This window comes from Jaculus jaculus, chromosome 12 (assembly GCF_020740685.1).
Source record: "Jaculus jaculus isolate mJacJac1 chromosome 12, mJacJac1.mat.Y.cur, whole genome shotgun sequence".
NCBI lineage: Eukaryota > Metazoa > Chordata > Mammalia > Rodentia > Dipodidae > Jaculus > Jaculus jaculus.
In genome coordinates this window covers 18,322,126-18,340,074 of record NC_059113.1, presented here as the reverse complement: position 1 = coordinate 18,340,074, position 17,949 = coordinate 18,322,126, and the positions used below count along the sequence as shown (strand labels likewise).

General features: G+C 47.3%; 1 protein-coding gene across 3 annotated transcripts in view; it reads left to right on the top strand.

The window, feature by feature from the left end:
• Positions 1–17,949, top strand: part of Scara5 (scavenger receptor class A member 5) — a 147,848-nt gene that overhangs the window by 34,996 nt on the left and 94,903 nt on the right. For all 3 annotated transcript variants that reach the window (XM_045131803.1, XM_045131804.1, XM_004665843.2), the window contains exon 3: positions 12,737–12,865. In XM_045131803.1, coding sequence (XP_044987738.1) covers positions 12,737–12,865 — 129 coding nt within the window. The remainder of the gene's footprint in view (positions 1–12,736; positions 12,866–17,949) is intronic.

Here is a 17,949-nt window from a genome sequence, read left to right as displayed (position 1 = left end):
GCTTTCTGACTTGAGGTATGCTTCAAGTTAGGGTCACCCAAGGGGTCACGGTGGAGAGAAGCCTTGGGAGAAGAGAGGAGGTTGCAGGAAGGGGCTGGCTTCTGACCTTCCCTCTTGACGCTGAGTGAGTTAACTCCCACTGCCCAAGGGGACCTCAGACTGGACTCTAGTCACAAGGAATCTATCTGGAGGAGTGACTACAAAGGCTGCACATGCCAAGGCTTGGGAGGGGACAAATGGCAGCCATCAGGTGGGAAGAAAGTAAACTGCTAGGACTAATGAGAAAGAGGAGACACCAAGGCTCAGTTTGCATATGATAGTCACATCTTCTGATTGGCAGGAAGCACCTTCACTCATATCTGCTCAACCTGCATATTAAAAATGCTGCTTTGGAGAGGCTGGAGAAATTGCTTAGTGGTTAAGGCACTTGCCTACCAAGTCTAAGGACCCATGTTTGTCTCTCCAGATCCTATGTAAGCTAGATGCACAAAGGTGAGGCAAGCGCAAGGCCACACATGCCCACTAGGTGGTGCAAGTGTCTGGCATGCAATTTCAGCGGCTGAGGCCTTGGTGTGCCAGTTCTCTCTCTCTCTCTCTCTCTCTCTCTCTCTCTCTCTCTCTCAAATAAAAAAAAATACTACTTGGGAGAGACTGCAGAGATGGCTTAGTGGTTAAGGCACTTTCCTGCAAAGTCTAAGGACCCAGATTTGATTTCCCAGAACCCACATAAGCTAGATGCACATGGTGGCACATGTATTTGGAGTTCTTTTCAGTGGCTAGAGGCCCCATTGTGCCCATTCTCTTTCTCTCTCTCTCTCTAATAAATAAATTAAAATAACATAAAATAAGAATGTTATTTGGTGGAGGCTAGAGAGGTTATTCAGTGGTTAAAGGTGCTTGTTTGTAAAGCCCAGATTCAAATCCCTGATGCTCCCATAAAGCTACGTGCACAAAATGGCACATGTATCTGGAGTCCCTTTGCAATGGCAGGAGGCCCTTACATACCCATTCCCTTTCTCTCTCTTTGCTTGTGAATAAATAAATAAAATATTTTTTAAAAAATACTACTTTGGGGTTGGAGAGCTGGCTCAGTAGTTAAAAGCACTTGCTTTCAATGCCTGGTGTTCCAGGTTCAAATCCCCAGTACTCACTTAAAGCCAGATGCACAAAGTGGCCCATGTGTCTGGAGTTCATTTGTAGTGGCTAGAGGCCCTGGTGTGCCCGTACTCACTCCCTCTTTCTCCTCTCTGTTCCCAAATAAATAAATAAATAAACATTTTTTTTTTAAAAAAGAAATACTACCTCGAGGGCCTAGGGCGATGGCTCAGCTCTTAAAGGTGCTTGCTTGCAAGTTTGCTGGCTGAGTTTAACTTCCCAGCACCCATGTAAAGCCAGATGCAAGGGGACGCACTTGTAATCCCAGTGTGCCCACGTCAGCGAGAGGCAAAGCCAGGAGAATGTGGAAGCCTGCGGCCAGCTAGACCGGCACACACCGAGTTGAGGAGGAGCAAGGAGGACCATGGCCCAAACAGGATAGAATGAGAGGATAACGATTCTAAGGTTGTCCTCAGACCTGCCCACGCACAGTGGGTTGGGCACATCCATACGCACATGCCCACACGTCATCTGCAATACGCATACACTCGCACAAAATAAAGAACACTGCTTGGAACGTGATGGCATAATTTGCCCATGAGTAACAGGGAGCTTGACCTTGTCCCCTTGCCAGTAGGTTCTATTCCAGTCTCTTGATTCCTCAATCTCGTCTGACACTCTGTGTTCTGTCAACCTTAAGGAAGAGTATCGCTCCTTCCTTCCAAAGTTTCTGCAGCTCTGCCTACCCAGTCCTAAGGGTGACTACTAAAATTTAAATGTGACGTCCTAAGTATTAAAAGCATTTCCAAATGCCCAAGGAGAGTCGTCTTCAATGCATACGTTTGTATTAGGGATCCCTGAAGACGCCTGACAGGCTAAAGACAAGAGGGTTGCTGTCTCACCAGTCAGTGGATGTGAGAAGCGACGACTTCTCAATGCCCATGAAGTCGCTGGTGGCCTTGACCTTGACTTTGGAGTGTGCTTTTGCCCCCGCGCTCCTGGGAGTGGCTATCTCAGTAAAGGAGGGTGTTCTGGGCACGGGGATGTAGTGACTGTTCTCGCTGCTCTATTTCCAGGTAAGTTTTCAATCCCTGAAGTCTGATTTGTAGCCCATGCAGGGCCCTCCTAGACTCTGAGAGCTGGTGAGCCTTCTGGGATGGGAGGAGGGAATGACCCCTGGATGCAAGGTGGATCAAGTGGTGAAGAGGAGGGGACTTTTGGTCTCTGGCTCCCTGTGTTGGGGTAACCAGCCAAGAGAAAGCAAACAGCTGAGTGATATTGAGGCAGAGCCTGACATACCATTTCCTCCAGAACTGGGAAATCACTTAGTGCTGGGATTGGCTGCCCATTTCATGGCTTTCCTAAATGGGCAGTAGAGATGGATTCTTAAAGCCAGATGCCTTAATCTCTGTACCCAGCAACAGTTACCGTAAGAACGAGTGAGCTACCGTAGCCGCGCTCCTTCCACTAGCTTCCCCACCACCCCCACATCACCATCCTTCCCCTGGACTTTACACGTCCTCTCTTCTGCACCTCTGGGGAAAAATAAATAAATAAAGCAAATAACCCCCAGCTGCGTCTGATTTGGGCAAGTCACCCAAGCCCTGAGTTCAATGCTGTCATCTGCAGAAGGGAGTAATGACACCTGTTAGTCTATATGTCGCACTGTTGGAGGGTCCAGTGCTGCTTATAATGCACATGAGGGCTTCGTGGTAAAATGGTTGCCATGCAAGCATCAAAACCTGAGTCCAGCTCCCCAGTAATTACATGGAATGTCAGGCATGGTGGCGTATAAGCGTAACCCCAGTGCTAGAGGTTGTTAATTGTTTTTTGTGTTTTGTTTCTTTTTAACCTATGTTCCCACTCAATGAACACAAAACATTTCACCTCAGGTCACCAGTAAGTGGGGGGGGGGGGAGGAGGGCTTTCTCTCCACTTATAACCAGTTCTCAGTGCATCTAGGTGTTAGCCAATTCACTTGAACTCTGACAGTTTCTTTCTGGAGATACCCCCCAGATCCAGCAGGTGGAGGGTTCAATCCCATCAGGCTGCCTGCCCCAGAGAGACCAATCACACGTCCTGGGTCATAACATTTGCTTCATAACATAGGCTCGTAAACCAGCGTTCCCAAGACCCACTTTGGATCTAATTCATTTGTTGCAGTAGTTCAGAGAGCTCAGGAAAACACTGTGTTTACACACACTTGTTTATTTCGATGGATCTTACGAATGAATACTCCTGGAAGAGATGCATGGGGTGAAGTATGGGAGAGGAGGCAAAGCCTCCATGCCCTCTTGGGGTACACCACTTTCAGTATTTTATGTTTTATGGAAGCTTTATTATGTAGCATGACTGAGTAATGCATTGGCCATTGGTGACTGAGGTTCAATTCCCCAGGATCCATAAGAGCCAGATGCACAAGGCGGTGCATGTATCTGGAGTTATGGCTACAGGCCCTGGCATGCCCATTATGTCTCTCCATTTGCCTCTTTCTCCAAAGAAAGAAAGGGAGAGAGAAAGAGAGAAAGAAAAGAAAGAAGGAAAGAAAGGAAGAAAGAAATAAAATATATATATATATATTTTAAGTTCCGAACCAATAAGAGACCCTCTCCAGAAAAAAAAAAAAAGAGGGTGAACAGCATTCCTGAAAATCAATGCTTTAGGCTGTCCTCTGGTCTGCGTGCATGTACACACGCATGCACACACACTAAAAGAAAAACAGAACAGGGCTGGGGGATGTACCTTGGTCTTTTTGGTGACCAGGCTCCTGTTGAAGCTATGAGATGCTCCCAGCTACGTCATTAACATATGAAAGACACTCTCCCTACTCCTGAGGTCCTAAGGTTTGGAGACCTCTTCTACCAGGACGCACAATATGGGCACCTTGTGTATACAACACCAAACCATAGGTGCTCAGGACTACCACCCCCACTCCCGCCCCAGGCCAAGGTGAAATTTATTGCCTGTGGCTTCTGTTAATCTCAGATCAGTGACATCCCTTGACAGTGTCCCTTCCTCCTTTTTCTTTCTTTTCCCTCTTCTGAACAGAGGTCCTCATTAAAGCCAGAAAGCTTCAAAGACGGAGGTCATTTGGGGTTGTCTCTTAAATGAATATTGGACAGTGAAAACAATGTGTTGAGTAACCGGAGGAAGAATGAGGCTTATCCTAATGAAGTCAGACTTGGGTGGGTTTAATGGAGATCCTTGGACGAGCTGAGCCCTGAGGTCCCTCCCAGCAATAAAACCCTGTCTCCACCTGATGTTTATAAGCTCTGGGGTCATAGAGAACCCAAAGAAAACAAATGTTTGTGAATGTTAAAACTCAAGTAGGTAATTGCTGAATCATATCCCGTGTGTAAGGTTACGTAGACTCCGTCACTTTGGAAATAAATTTCCACTTTTATCAGACCCAATTTGGGAGTTTTCTTGGAAATAGGAAGAAAATAAATCCGGGCAGACAGCTAATCCCCAGAGGTTCAAAAAGCATAACCAAGAGATTGAAATATTATTTTTAGAGAAACTGAAACTTCTTTTCACAAAGGAAGGCTATGTTGGTGAAGGGGACAGTTCCGGAAGCTTTCTCATGCTGTCAGAGACATGTGACTGAGACAGGCTTTGAATCTCCTTGTACAAAGTCCCAGGCCCAGGACTGCCCTGGTGGCAGGGTTGGAGGCTCTGGGCACTGACACTGGGCATCTCTTCCTACCCATCTTTAGCTCAACTCTCTGAGGATAAATGGATTTTGTATAAATTTTCTTCTCATTCCCTTTAGCCCCTACTATTAAGCACCTCCCTGCCCCTAAGTGCACAGTATTTTTTGTTTGTTTTTTCAAGGTACGGTCTCACTCTAGCCCAGGCTGACCTGGGATTCACTATGGAGGCTCAGGGTGGCCTCAAACTCATGGTGATCCTCCTACCTCTGCCTCCCGAGTGCTGGGATTAAAGGCGGGCACCACCACACCCGGCTTTAAGTGCACAGTAATTTAACAAAAGCTCTTGAGGTGTATTGATGCTCCCGATATTAAGATCACTTTACACTTCTAAACCTCTGGGAATAATAAAATAGTTTGAAACAACCTCATTTTGAATGTGTCCTATTACAAAAAAATAAAAAATTTCCAACAATCTGAACTTTTCTAATAGACATCTCATTTTCCACCCAACAATGTGTCTTCACATTCTCTTTTGATATGACAAATACTTCACTCCAGAACTGTGGACCTCCATGCCCTGGATTTGTGATTTCATCACTGGATCAGAATGAGACTCTCCAGGGTGGAGCTCAGGCCTCAGAAAGTCGAAGATGCTCCACAGGCTAATTGGATGCTCTGCCAGTAGGAAGGTGTCAGTTCAGTTCTATGGACACAGTGGTACAGTTTACCTACATGGGTGTTCTGGGTGGCATTTGGAAGTCCTGGACATCCAAGGAGAGCAAAGCTTTGGTTTCTCTTTGACAGAACGAAATCTGGCTAATTTATTACCTTTTCATAGCCAACTGGAATCTTTTCAACTATTTACTTGTGTCAGGCAAATGTAAGCGTTTGACCTTCATAGCAGTCATGAATTCTGCACACGTGTTTGTTCTTGCAAAGAGCCTTGTGAGGCCCTGCTGTGTACAGTAAGAGACCTGGAAGATCAGTCGCAGGCACAGGCAAATTTAAGTAGGCAATTCTACCTAGGGAGGACAGTTCTAGAGACGTGTTCAGGGTTCTGGAATGGGTTCTTTCAGTGGTAATTAATAATCTTCGATGTACTACCTTCCAGAGCATTCTCTGTGTATGCATGCATGTTTGATGTGCTTGCCTAATGTGAATATGTGGGGGGGGGGTGTGCATGCGTGTGCGAGTGTGTGGATGCGTGTTCATGTGTGTGAGTGTGGGCACACTTTGGATGTCGTAGGACAACTTTGGGTTTCAGCCCTTACCTTCCACCTTGAATGCAACAGACCGTTGTGGTGTGCTGGTGTGTGCACCAGGCCGGCTGGCCCCTGAGCTCCCCGAGAGCCTCCTGTCTCTGCCTCTCATCTTGCTATAGGGGCACTGGGGTTACAGACACGCGCTACCATCTCTACGTTGACCTGGGTTCTGCGGATCTGAATTGAGATCAAAGTATTTGCCACGCATTGAGCCATCTTCCCAGCCCCTGGAACATTTTTTCCATTTTGGTTTGGTTTTTCAACACATCTGTAATCTCAAATATCTAAAAGCCAGTACTTCTCAGGATGTGACTGTATACAATACAGGGAGATGACTCTGAGTTATTTCTAAGTGCGAATTCATGATGCAAAGTGTGTTGGTTCTTTCACTATATGCTATACACTTGTGGCGATGATAGAAACTTTTCTTCTTAAATAACATTCACCTAAACAATTAGGCGCTGCCAAGAATATAACAGCCTGCGAGTGCCCAGCTATGGGCAAAGTACACAGGCTTTATGCAGGCGAAGATGCCTAAAGACGGGGCTGCCATCCATCTGCCTGCTCCAGCAGCCGCAGGAGCCACGTACTCCACACTGAGATCAACACTGCCCCCCACAGTGGCTCTGGGGGCTTTTTCTCCAAGTCACTGTGCATTGATTGCACTTGCTCAGAGCTGCTGGCCTCGTCCTTTGCTGATCTTTTGAGCCCCTTCCCTTGGCTTCTTGTGCTCTGAGAGGCCAGTCTGTCTTCTGGAGGCTGTAGCATGATGCAAACAAACCTTTCCATGATCTTGGAGCATGGATGTTTTCCTTGCTGTCACTCACCATCCCCCCCCATCAATCTGGTCTCCAGTGCTCCTGCATCTGCAAGTAACGGAAGTTAATAACTAACAGCTTTTGCAGGACTTCCTTCAGAACTGTTCTCACATAGAGGAAGAAAGCTGCCCTTCTTAAAGTCACAGCTTTCCAATTTATAGCAACGGCTCACGGGACAATAAGGCCGAAGAGGGAGATGGACGTCAGTTCCTTGCAAGGACGCGCTCAATCAGGCCCGCTGGGCTGTGGCTCCTCCACGCACACTCTCCCACAGACAGCATCACCCACCCCGCACACAACACCCACTTCATTCTTGCTGGTTTGCCTTCTTCCTATGCTGTGGGAGCTGCTGGAGGGCAGGCGTCTCTCACTCAGCAACTAGTCATTAACTGACTGCGTGTGAAGGAAGCCCTGCTCTAGGAACTGTGAAATTGGAAGGCACTGGCCAGGGCAAGGGGTCTTCCTCCTGCACGTGTTTTTATGTCCACTGTCTGTCATTAGGGCATTAGTGTTCTGCTGCCACATACAGTCTACCCCCAAACTTAGCAGCATAGGGCAAACAGAAATCGGCTCCTCACACATTGTCTTTTCTCCCTTTTAAAAAAAAAATTGTTTTATTTTTATTTATTTATTTGAGAGCAACAGACAGAGAGAGAAGGAGGCAGATAGAGAGAGAAAGAGAATGGGCACGCCAGGGCCTCCAGCCACTGCAAACAAACTCTGACACATGTGCCCCCTTGTGCATCTGGCTTATGTGGGTCCTGGGGAATCAAGCCTTGAACCAGGGTCCTTAGGCTTCACAGGCAAGCGTCTAACTGCTAAGCCATTCCTCCAGCCCTTCTCCCTTTTTTTAAAATTTTAGAGCGTGAGAGAGAGAAAGAGAAAGACAAAGAGATAATTTTGGTGTGCCAGGGCCTCAGCCAGCCACTGAAATTGAACTCCAGACACTCGCGCCACCTAGTGGGCATGTGTGACATTGCGCCTGCCTCACCTTTGTGTGTCTGGCTTACATGGGATCTGGAGAGTAGAACATGGGGTCCTTAGGCTTTGCAGGCAAGTGCCTTAACCACTAAGCCGTCTCTCCAACCCTATTTTTTCACTTTTTGCATAGAGTATGTGTGATGTATTATATGTACTGTATGCATGATATGTGTGCAAATGTACACCAACTATGTGCATGCATGTGGAGGCCATAAGAGAACTTCGGGCGTCCTTCTCTATTGCTTATCTACTCATTTTAGACAGGATCTGACCTTCTACCTGGAGCTGATATTTTCAGTCCATAAATCCCAGACATTCTCTGGTCTCTACCCCTCCTCCACCAACTGAGGTTACCAACGAGAAGATCACACTCAGTCGGGTTTTTTTTTTTGGTATTTGAAAACATTTTATTTATCTATTTTATTTATTTATTCGAGACACAGAGAGAGAGAGATAGAGAGAGTGAGAATGGGCATGCCAGGGCCTCTAGCCACTGCAAATGAACTCCAGACACATGTGCCACCTTGTGCATCTGGCTTACATGGGACCTGGAGAATTGCACCTGCATCCTTAGGCTTTTGCAGGCATATGCCTTAACCACTAAGCCATGTCTCCACCCCCTCTTTTTTTTAAAATTATTTTTGAGGTAGGGTCTCTCTCCAGCCCAGGCTGACTTGGAACTCACTCTACTTTCAGGCTGGCCTCGAGCTCACAGCGATCCTCCTACCTCTGCCTCCTGAGTGCTGGGATTAAAGGCATGTGCCACCATGCCTGGCTACACCCAGATTTTTATGTGAGTTCTGGGGAGTCAAACACCCTACCAAGCTTCATGTTTAAGTGCTAAACCTCCTCACACATTTTCAGAGAAAGTCATGGCTGTGCAAAGGAAACCAAATTTTTGTCAAATTTTTTTCCAGACAAAGTTTTTGCTCAAAAAATGGGTTTCTAGGACTGAGGAAATGGCTCAGTGGTTAAGGCATTTGCTTGCAAAACCTAACAACCCAAGTTTGATTCCCCAGATGCACAAAGGGGCATATACACCTGGAGTTTGTTTGCAGTGGCTAGAGGCCCTGGCACACCCATTCTATCTCTGTGTCTTCGTCTCTGTTTGCAAATAAGTAAATAAAAATACCTTAAAAAATGTGTTTCTAAACTTGATCTTAGCCAAAAGTCTGGGAAGTGATAAGATTATACTCCATATAATGCACTCGGGAGAATCCAGAGGAAATTAGCTGGGCGGGGCTGGCTCTGAGACTCTTGGGAGGCACAGTCCACTTATCAGCCAAGGGCAGTCATATGAAGACTTGCCTGGGTGGAGAATCTCACTCATGTGGCTGTAGGCTGGAGATCCCAGTTTCTTATTGTGTGGGCCTCTCTATAGAGTGTTTCTGACATGGAAAATGGCTTCTACTCAAGTGAATGCCCCAAGCGGGAAAAGAGTAACTAAGAAGACAGCGACCATATCTGGTCTCACCTCAGAAGTGGCCATAGTCTGTTCTTTTGGCCACACACACCAACCCGGAGCAAAGTAGAGGGGACTTAAACAAGGGACAAGGAATCATTGGGACCATCTTAAAGGACATTGCTAGAAGGTTTCCAATAAATTTCTGCTAAGTTTTTACCCATGCAATCCAAAGTTGATTTAAAAAAAACAAACAAATATTTATTTACAAACAAAGAGAGAGAAAAAATAATGGCCATGCCAGGGCCCTTGCTCCTTCAGTGAACTCCAGATGCTTGTACTGCTTTGTGCATCTGGGTTTACAAGGGTACTGGGGGATTGAACCCAGGCCAACAGGCTTTGCAAGCAAGTGCCTTTAACCACTGAGCAATCTCCCCTCCCCAAAGTTGATTTTTTAATAGTTTTTTTTTTTTTTTTAAAGAGCAGGTTTAGGTTTATAGAAAAATTAAATGGGAAGTACAGGGTGTTCTCATGCAGACCCTGCCAGCCCTCCACAGAGACCCCCCTCATTATCAGCATCCCACACCAGTGTGGACGTTTGTTGCAGTGGGTCAGTGACATTGGAAGACAGATCTGCTCCCCACATTTCCTGAGAGAAGGGGACATGCACGCTGTTCAGGGCATGGGAGAAAAGTTAGGTTTCATTGGGCAGAAGCAGGAGGGTGTGGATCAGAGGCTAGGAGTATTGTTAGGATTTCCTGGGAAAGTCAGGCCACAGCAGAGTCAACACTTCAGGAGTGGTTAGTTTGAATCATTTCAGTGGGCTCTGGTGAGCTATGGGGGTGGTCTCTAGCTGCCTGGCATGTGGCCCTGGGATGACTTAGGACAGGGGACGTATTGTCTTGATGTGAGAGAGATGAGGAGGCAGGACCTGCCTCAGCTGTTCTGTACATGGAAGATGAGCTCAGCTGATGGACCGCAGGAACCCTCTACACACATCAGTCCATAGTTTGACCCAGTGATTTGTGGGTGTCAAGTAGACACACGGAAACCAGGGAAGCAGACAGAACACGTGTGCCCATCATGACAGTGTCACACAGAGTAGTCTTACTGCCCAACGCATGCCCTGTGCCCCACTGGCTCATTCCTTCCCTCCCCCAACCCCCTGCAACTACCCATCTTTTCCCATGTCCATTCCTTTCCCACATGTCATTTAATTGGATTTTGCCATGCATAGCCCTTTCCGAGTGACTTCTGTCACATAGAAATGTACATTGTAACATTCTTCTATGTCAGCCAGGTGTGGTGGTATTTGTCTCTATCCCAGCACTCAGAGGTGGAAAGATAAGGATGGCATGTTCAAGGCCAGCCTAGGCTGCTTAGTGAGACCCTACCTCAAAAAAAAAAAAAAAAAGAAAGAAAGAAAGAAAGAAAAGAGGGCTGGAGAGATGACTTAGCAATTAAGGTGCATGCCTGTGAAACCTAAGGACCCAGGTTCGATTCTCCAGGTCCCATGTAAGCCAGATGTACAAGGTGGCCCATGCATCTGGAGTTTCTTTTTTGCAGTGGTTAGTGGCCCCAGCATGCCCATTCTCTCTCTCTAATAAATAAATGAAAAGTAAAAATAAACTGGATGTGGTGGCACATGCCTTTAATCCCAGCACTTGGGAGGCAGGGGTAGGAGAATTGTCATGAGTTCAAGGCCACCCTGAGACTGAATTTCAGGTCAGCCTGGGCTAGAGCGAGACCCTACCTCAAAACCCAACCCCCACAATTTTATATACATAATCATATACATACATACATACATATATATGAAAAACAGAAAAAAATCCCCACTTAATAACAAAAAATATATAAAACAAAACAACAAATTCCTCCTAATTGTTCTCATAGCTTACATCTATTTTACTTTTCTTAATATAAAAAGCAAGCATTTTACTTTGGCTTTGCTGATGGTATCATTTTGGAGTGTTTTTAATCTTTCACTAAACATAACTAGAATTGTTTACCCAGTGAACACATTGCCGCCGCCTGCAGTGGAGAACAAATCCCTAAGTATGTTTGGGATAGTTGTGTAACTCATCTCTCTCTTAACTTCTCTTTCCCTTACAGTTATATATACCAGACCATGCATGCTCTGCTTGTCCAACAGCTTCCAGAAAGTGTATGGGCTGGAGAGGTTGCTTAGTGGTTAAGGTGCTTGCCTGTAAAACCAAGGACCTAGGGTTGATTCCCATGTAAGCCAGATGCACAAGGTGGCACATGCTTCTGGAGTTCATTTGCAGTGGCTGAAGGTCCTGGCATACCCAATCTCTCACTCTATCTGTCTCTCTCTCTCAAGTAAATAATTTTAAGTAAAAAAAAAAAAAATTTTAATGTATGCTATTTGAAGTGGCTCCCAAGTTGCCCACGCAGGGATTGAACTAGTAAACCTCTTGCCTCAGCCTCCAAGTTAGCTAGAATTACAGGCTTGCATCATCAGGCTCAGTTAGCATTTGATATAATCCCAGTGGAGTTGATTCTACACTGCATAAGGACCCACTGTGGCCCTGGTAATCACTGTTTTCTCTTGGGGTAGACGGTAGTGGGCTGTGTACAATTGAATAGGATGAGGTGGACATGATTCCCAGTCAACCTAAACCCAAGGTTGCATACTGGTGGTCAGATCTGGTTTATAAACATGTACTATTTAAATTTCCCTGATGTTTTTCTTTTTTAACTAATTGAAAAGACTTAAAAAAAAATACAGAGATTGGGCTAAAGAGATGGCTTAGTGGTTAAGAGCTTGCCTGTGAAGCCTAAGGATCCCAGTTCAAGGTTCGATTCCCCAGGACCCACATTAGCCAGATGCACAAGGGGGCGCATGCGTCTGGAGTTCGTTTGCAGTGGCTGGAAGCCCTGGCATGCCCATTCATTCTCTCTCTCTCTCTCCCTCTTTCTCTCTCTGTTGCTCTCAAATAAATAAATAAAAATAAACAAAAATTTTAAAAATAAAAAATATGGAGATGTTTTCTAGTGCCTTCTAGCATGTCTGAAAAGTCACTATCTGACAACACACAGCCCTCATTCCTGAATAGCAGAGTGGGTCCACATGCCCAGTGTCCACCCGGGTTCCTTTTGCCCATGCCTGTCCATTCCTGGACACTGCAGAAGGTTCAGTTTGCAAGTTTGACCTGGAATTTTCTCCACAGTCCTTGGATCACAGGACACAATGGCATTTGGCCTAGGACACACATGGAAGCCTATGTCAGTGTTTTTCTGTTACTTGGAGATGATCTTGTCCAAGTGCTTGAGTTGTGGCCTGTCTGGGTTGATCATGACCAGTGAGGGCGGAAGGAAAGAGAGAAGCCGATCCCCGTGTGACGTTCTAGAAAGTTCCCCCACTGAGGTAGCTGCAACACAGATGCACGGAAGCTTCTATGTGAGCATCTATGCCCAACAGGGAGATGGGAACCCCCAAGGAGAAATAGCCGGGGTTCTCAAATGTCTTTTCCCCTTCCTTATCTCACCCTTACTGTCTAGGTCCATGCCACAAACGGCGGGCAGGTGGCTGCTGTACCCAGCTGGGCTCCCTGTCAGCTCTGAAGCATGCAGTCCTGGGGCTCTACCTGCTGGTCTTCCTGATTCTTGTGGGTATCTTCATCTTAGCAGGTAAGAGCACCCTTTTCTTTCTTTTTTTAAAAAAAAAAAAAACACCAAAACTCTTTTTATTTGTTTATTTATTTGCAAGCAGGGAGAGAGAGAAAAAGAGGCAGAGAATGGGCGCACCAGAGCCTCCAGCCACTGCAAAGGAGCTCCAGATGCATGTGCCGACCTTGTGCCTCTGGCTTACATGGCTCCTGGGGAATCGAACCCGGGTCCTTTACCTTCGCAGGAAAACGCCTTAACCGCAAAGCCATCTTTCTAGCCCAAGAGCACCCCTCTTGTACCCTGGCCTTTTGGGATGAGAAAGGGGGACTCTGGGGGTTTCTGCTTTCCATTACTGTTATCCAGAGTCCTTTCTGCTATGGAAACCCGAGAGCAAGAGGCTGGCTGCTCTTTCCGACTAGGCTTGACTCGCCAGTGGACTGCTGCTTACTTGTGAGGAGGGACTGGCAGGGCCTGGTTGGAGCTGTGGGATTTCTGGAGCCAGCTGTCTCTACTGCTGTCCGGCTGTTCAGAGTGGCTTCTGGCTTTTCCTGCATGGCCATTGGACATGTGCATTACATTGGGCCTCCCTGGACTTCTGGGATGTGGTTAATGCTGAGCAGGCGGGGCATTATCTGACCTCTTGCCCTGGGGCTGCATGAAGATTGTCCCTCAGTGTGAGAGCCCTGGGGTGCCCTGAAGATCATCACCCAGTATTCTTGGGGAGACCTGTTATTCTTTGCAGTGACAGAGGGCACGGGGAGTGCAATGAGTCTGCCCCAATTCCTCCAGGCTCTCCCTAAATATTAGTGAGATAGGATAGGGGCTGAAATACAACCTAGAGCCAGGGAGAATCAGTGTGCATAGATTTCAAAGGGACCAAGTGAGCCTGGCGTGGTGGCACACACCTTCAATCCCAGCACTTGGGAGGCTGAGATAGGAAGATTGCTATGAGTTCAAAGGCCACCCGAGACTGTAAATTCCAGGTCAGCCTGGGATAGGGTGAGCCCCTACCTCCAAATAAATAAATAAATAAGGGAAGAAAAAAAGAAAGAAAGAAAGAGAGGAAGAGAGGAGGGAGGGAGGGAAGGAAAGAAGGAAGGAAGGAACCAGATGACCTTGTGTTTGAAGCAACCCAGTCTCCCACTTGCATGATGTGTTGCCTCACCATGTTGGATACAGCAGAGGCTGGGCTGGGGTGACTACAGCCTGGCTCTATCTAAAAGGACAGATACTCATTTCCCACCATCCTGTGGAGGGACGGAGACCTTGACACACTGGAACCAAAGGCTCATTTTACTACATGAGAGCCTACGTGGTATCAGGCTCCATGCAAGGTTTACAGCTAAACTGGACCCAGGGGCTTCTCTCAGGGAGCTTCCAATCTCGAGGCTGAGGCAGGGCCATGTGACTCGAGGAGGAGCACCGTGGTGGGGTGTGGCTAGAGCCCTGTGGGGGTGCACTCTGGAAATGTGGCTGCCGCATGACGGAGGGAGGGTGGAGTCAGCTGGAGGGAGGCTGCCGACCAGGCACAGCTGACATGGACTGCTCAGGGTGGGGTCCTCGAGTTAACTCTAAGACAGGAATCTGGAGTCTCAGCCCTTACAGATGACCCTTTGCTGGAAATCCTAAGCCACATGCCTAGGACCACCCTGGTCTTGACTCATTCCCCATCAAGTGGAGCTGGCCACTTGGGCATTGTAACGGGATCCTCAGTGCTCGCCTGCGCCCTCAGGGTTCCACACTCAGGGGATCCGGGGTGGTATCCGTCCCACAGAGCACTGCCCGGAGGGGCAGCCAACAGTAACATTAAGAGAACGTCATGATTCACCCCAGCGACCAAAGAATGGTGTCCAGCAAGATCTATGCTGGGCAAGGCAGCCAGAGGATGACTTGAACATGTTCTTGGGCTGCTCAGCGAAGGCTCGGGATCTGGGTTTTGTGGGTTTGGCTGCCAGGACCATAACAAATTTCTGGAATGTTTGGAAAGCGCTTCAGCCCGGCAGGAAAGCCAGACTATGGTATTACCAGTGCTCTGAAGCAGGAACTTGCATGTGACGGAAGGAAGGGGCTTTTGGCGGGGAGACAGACAAGTGTGGTAGGGGACCTGCAACAGGACATTGGGGATCTGGAGAGGGGAGGCTAGGAGGGTATCATGCCTTGGGGAGAAGATGTGCAGGAGAAAAGAGTCCTCTTCTGCTAGGTCTGAAGGTTTGCCATGGAGAAAAGGGCAAACATGTTCTGTTTGACTCGAGGGTGGAACTGGGACCAATGGGTGGATATTGTGAGAACAGATTTCCACTGAAAACAGAGGAGCGCTCTCTAACCAGGAGCTCCATCCAGAATGACGCAGAGAAACTCTCTTGGCTTAGAGGTCGAATGGGATTTATGATGACATCTTGGAAGCTTTAGAAAGGCGGATGGAACACGGTTTCCCAATGTCATGAGCATGCTGCCACGCATCCTTAGTTGGTCAAGGTGGTAAATGAGGGAGGATTTTTGATGATGGCAATCACTTTTGAGTGTGACGTTTTGGGGGTACCATATTGTTTGCATGAAATAATTTTTAAAATTTATTTTTATTTATTTATTAGAGAAAGAGGGAAGGGAGGGGCAGAATGGGTGCACCAGAGCCTCTAGCCACTGCAAATCAACTCCAGACACATGTGTGCTACCTTGTGCATCTGGCTTATGTGGGACCTGGAAAATCAAACCTGGGTCCTTAGGCTTTGCAGGCAAGTGCCTTAACCGCTAAGCCACCTCTCCAGCCCTGAAATAAAAATCTTGAGCGTCTTGCCACTAATCTGAAGAAACCTTATCTCTTGGCTCTGAGTGTAGGGCCACTGTCACTTCCCTGGGTCCCTGCTCAGAACATCAGGGGCCTCTGGGAAAAGGCTTCAGGAGGGAGACTCCTAGAACAGTACAGTTAGCAGCGACCTCTCCAATGGGAAGTGGAATGTGAGGGATGAGGCTATGATTCCTTAAGAAGGCCCTTGCTGGTCTTAGGGAGGAGGTTTCACTAGACAACCTGAGTCCTCCCAGGGATGGTCCCTTCCAGCAAGTACCCAGTTGGCAGGAGATAGGGGAGATGCTTAGGGTAAACCAGACCTTGTCTGGCCTTCTACTGGCGTTTTTTCACATCTTGGGTAAAACCTACCATCTGTATCCTGAAGAAGTTCCCTGCATAGAGCATCTGTTTGGCCCACAAGTCTAAACCTTCCCTGTGAACCCCAATCTCTTTCATGCTCAACCGGATGGCAAAGTGTGACAGGTGCACATCTAAACACCCAACTGATGACATTGCTCCGGAGTCCAAACTGACTGTTTCCAACATCACTAAGTTCTAATCACGTCATGTCAAAAGATGACTTTTTGTGGTACTAAGGATTGAACTCAGGACCTCACTGGGCCTCATACATGTTAGGCAGGCACTCTACCACAAACATTCGGGGGAAATACTGGAAGATCATAGAAACATAAACTATAGCTGGACCAGAGGAAGTCCTGGTGAGGTGTGGACACCTTTCCCTTCCTCCTGCCCTTCCTTCCTCCCCCTCCCTCCCTTTCTTTCTGACAGGGTCTCACACAGTGGCCCAAGTTGGCTTGGAACTTACCATGTAGCTCAAGCTAGCTTCACCTTAGTGGCAATCCTCCTGTCTCAACCTCCTGAGTACTGGAATTATAGGCCACCAGGCCTGGCTTTAATTTAATTCTTTTGCAATGGCAGCTGTCAACATTATGCTCAATGAGTGCTTAATTTGTGCGTGAGTGTTTGGTAGGTAGTCATGAGGTATAATTGCTGCCTGGGGTGATTTTAAAGTGGTACACACCCACCCAGCCCCCTCCCCCCACACATATCCACAGAGGCAATATGACATAGCTTGTGCTATATGTTAAATGATGTCAATGACAGCCTGAGGGCTGGGTTGGTCCCTGAAGTGACAAAAGAGCAGCATGCTTCAAACACACAGCCATGTGTCCTGGGCTCCACCATGCAGCCTGGAAACCGGGTCTTCACTGACACCCTCTTGTTAGAAACGTCCCGGAGACACGCAGTCCCTGTGCTTGGGGCTGCTGGTGAGTTCATTGCGTTGCAACATAGAATGGTGACTTTGAGGACGCGGGAGACATTTTCTGCCTCCACTGCAGAGGGAGGCGCATATTCCTTGGGGAATTAGCTTGCCTTCATCTTGCGAAAGTCATTAGAATCACTTTCACAGCGGCAGTTAACAAGGGGCAGCTCTCACCCTGTGGTACAGCGTGTGAATCTGAAGGTAATTAAAATGAAAGCCGGGAGGCAGTTCTGAGGTCCACCAATAGCAAGTGCGGAGAGCATGCTGGGGGAGGAGCCTCACCTCTGGCTCCATTCCGTATGTCTATGCTTGCTCTTTCTTCTTGCTCTATGTCTGTTGTCGTTTTTTGGTTTCCTAGTTAACTGCCTTCAACCCATTTTGAGAACGACAAAGTGTGTTGTGCACAGTTTTGCCTTTTGTAAAAAAAATATATATATATTTATTTATTGATTGATTGATTGATTTGACAGAGAAAGACAGTGGCCTCCAGCCACTGCAAACGAACTCCAGATGCATGCGCCCCCCCTTGTGCATCAGACTAACTTGGGTCCTGGGGAATCAAACCTGGGTCCTTTGGCTTTGCAGGCAAACACCTTAATCGCTAAGCCATCCCTCCAGCCCAGTTTTGCCTTTCCTTTTTAAAAAATATATTGCTGTTTCACACATTTTTAAAAGGGGTTTTTTTGTTTTATTTATTTATTTGAAAGTGACATAGAGAGAAAGAGGGAGGGAGAGAGAGAGAGAGAGAGAGAGAGAGAGAGAGAGAGAGAGAGAGAGAGAGAGAGAGAACGCTGTGCCAGGGCCTCTAGGAACTGCAAACTAACTCCACACGCATGCGCCCCCTTGTGCATCTGGCTAACGTGGGTCCTGGGGGAATGGAGCCTCAAACTGGGGTCCTTAGGCTTCATAGGCAAGCACTTAACCGCTAAGCCATCTCTCCAGCCCCACACATTTTAAAAAAATTATTTATTTGGGAGAGAGAGAGAGATGAACAGGCAGAGAGAGAGAGAGAGAAAGGGTACGCCAGGGCCTTCA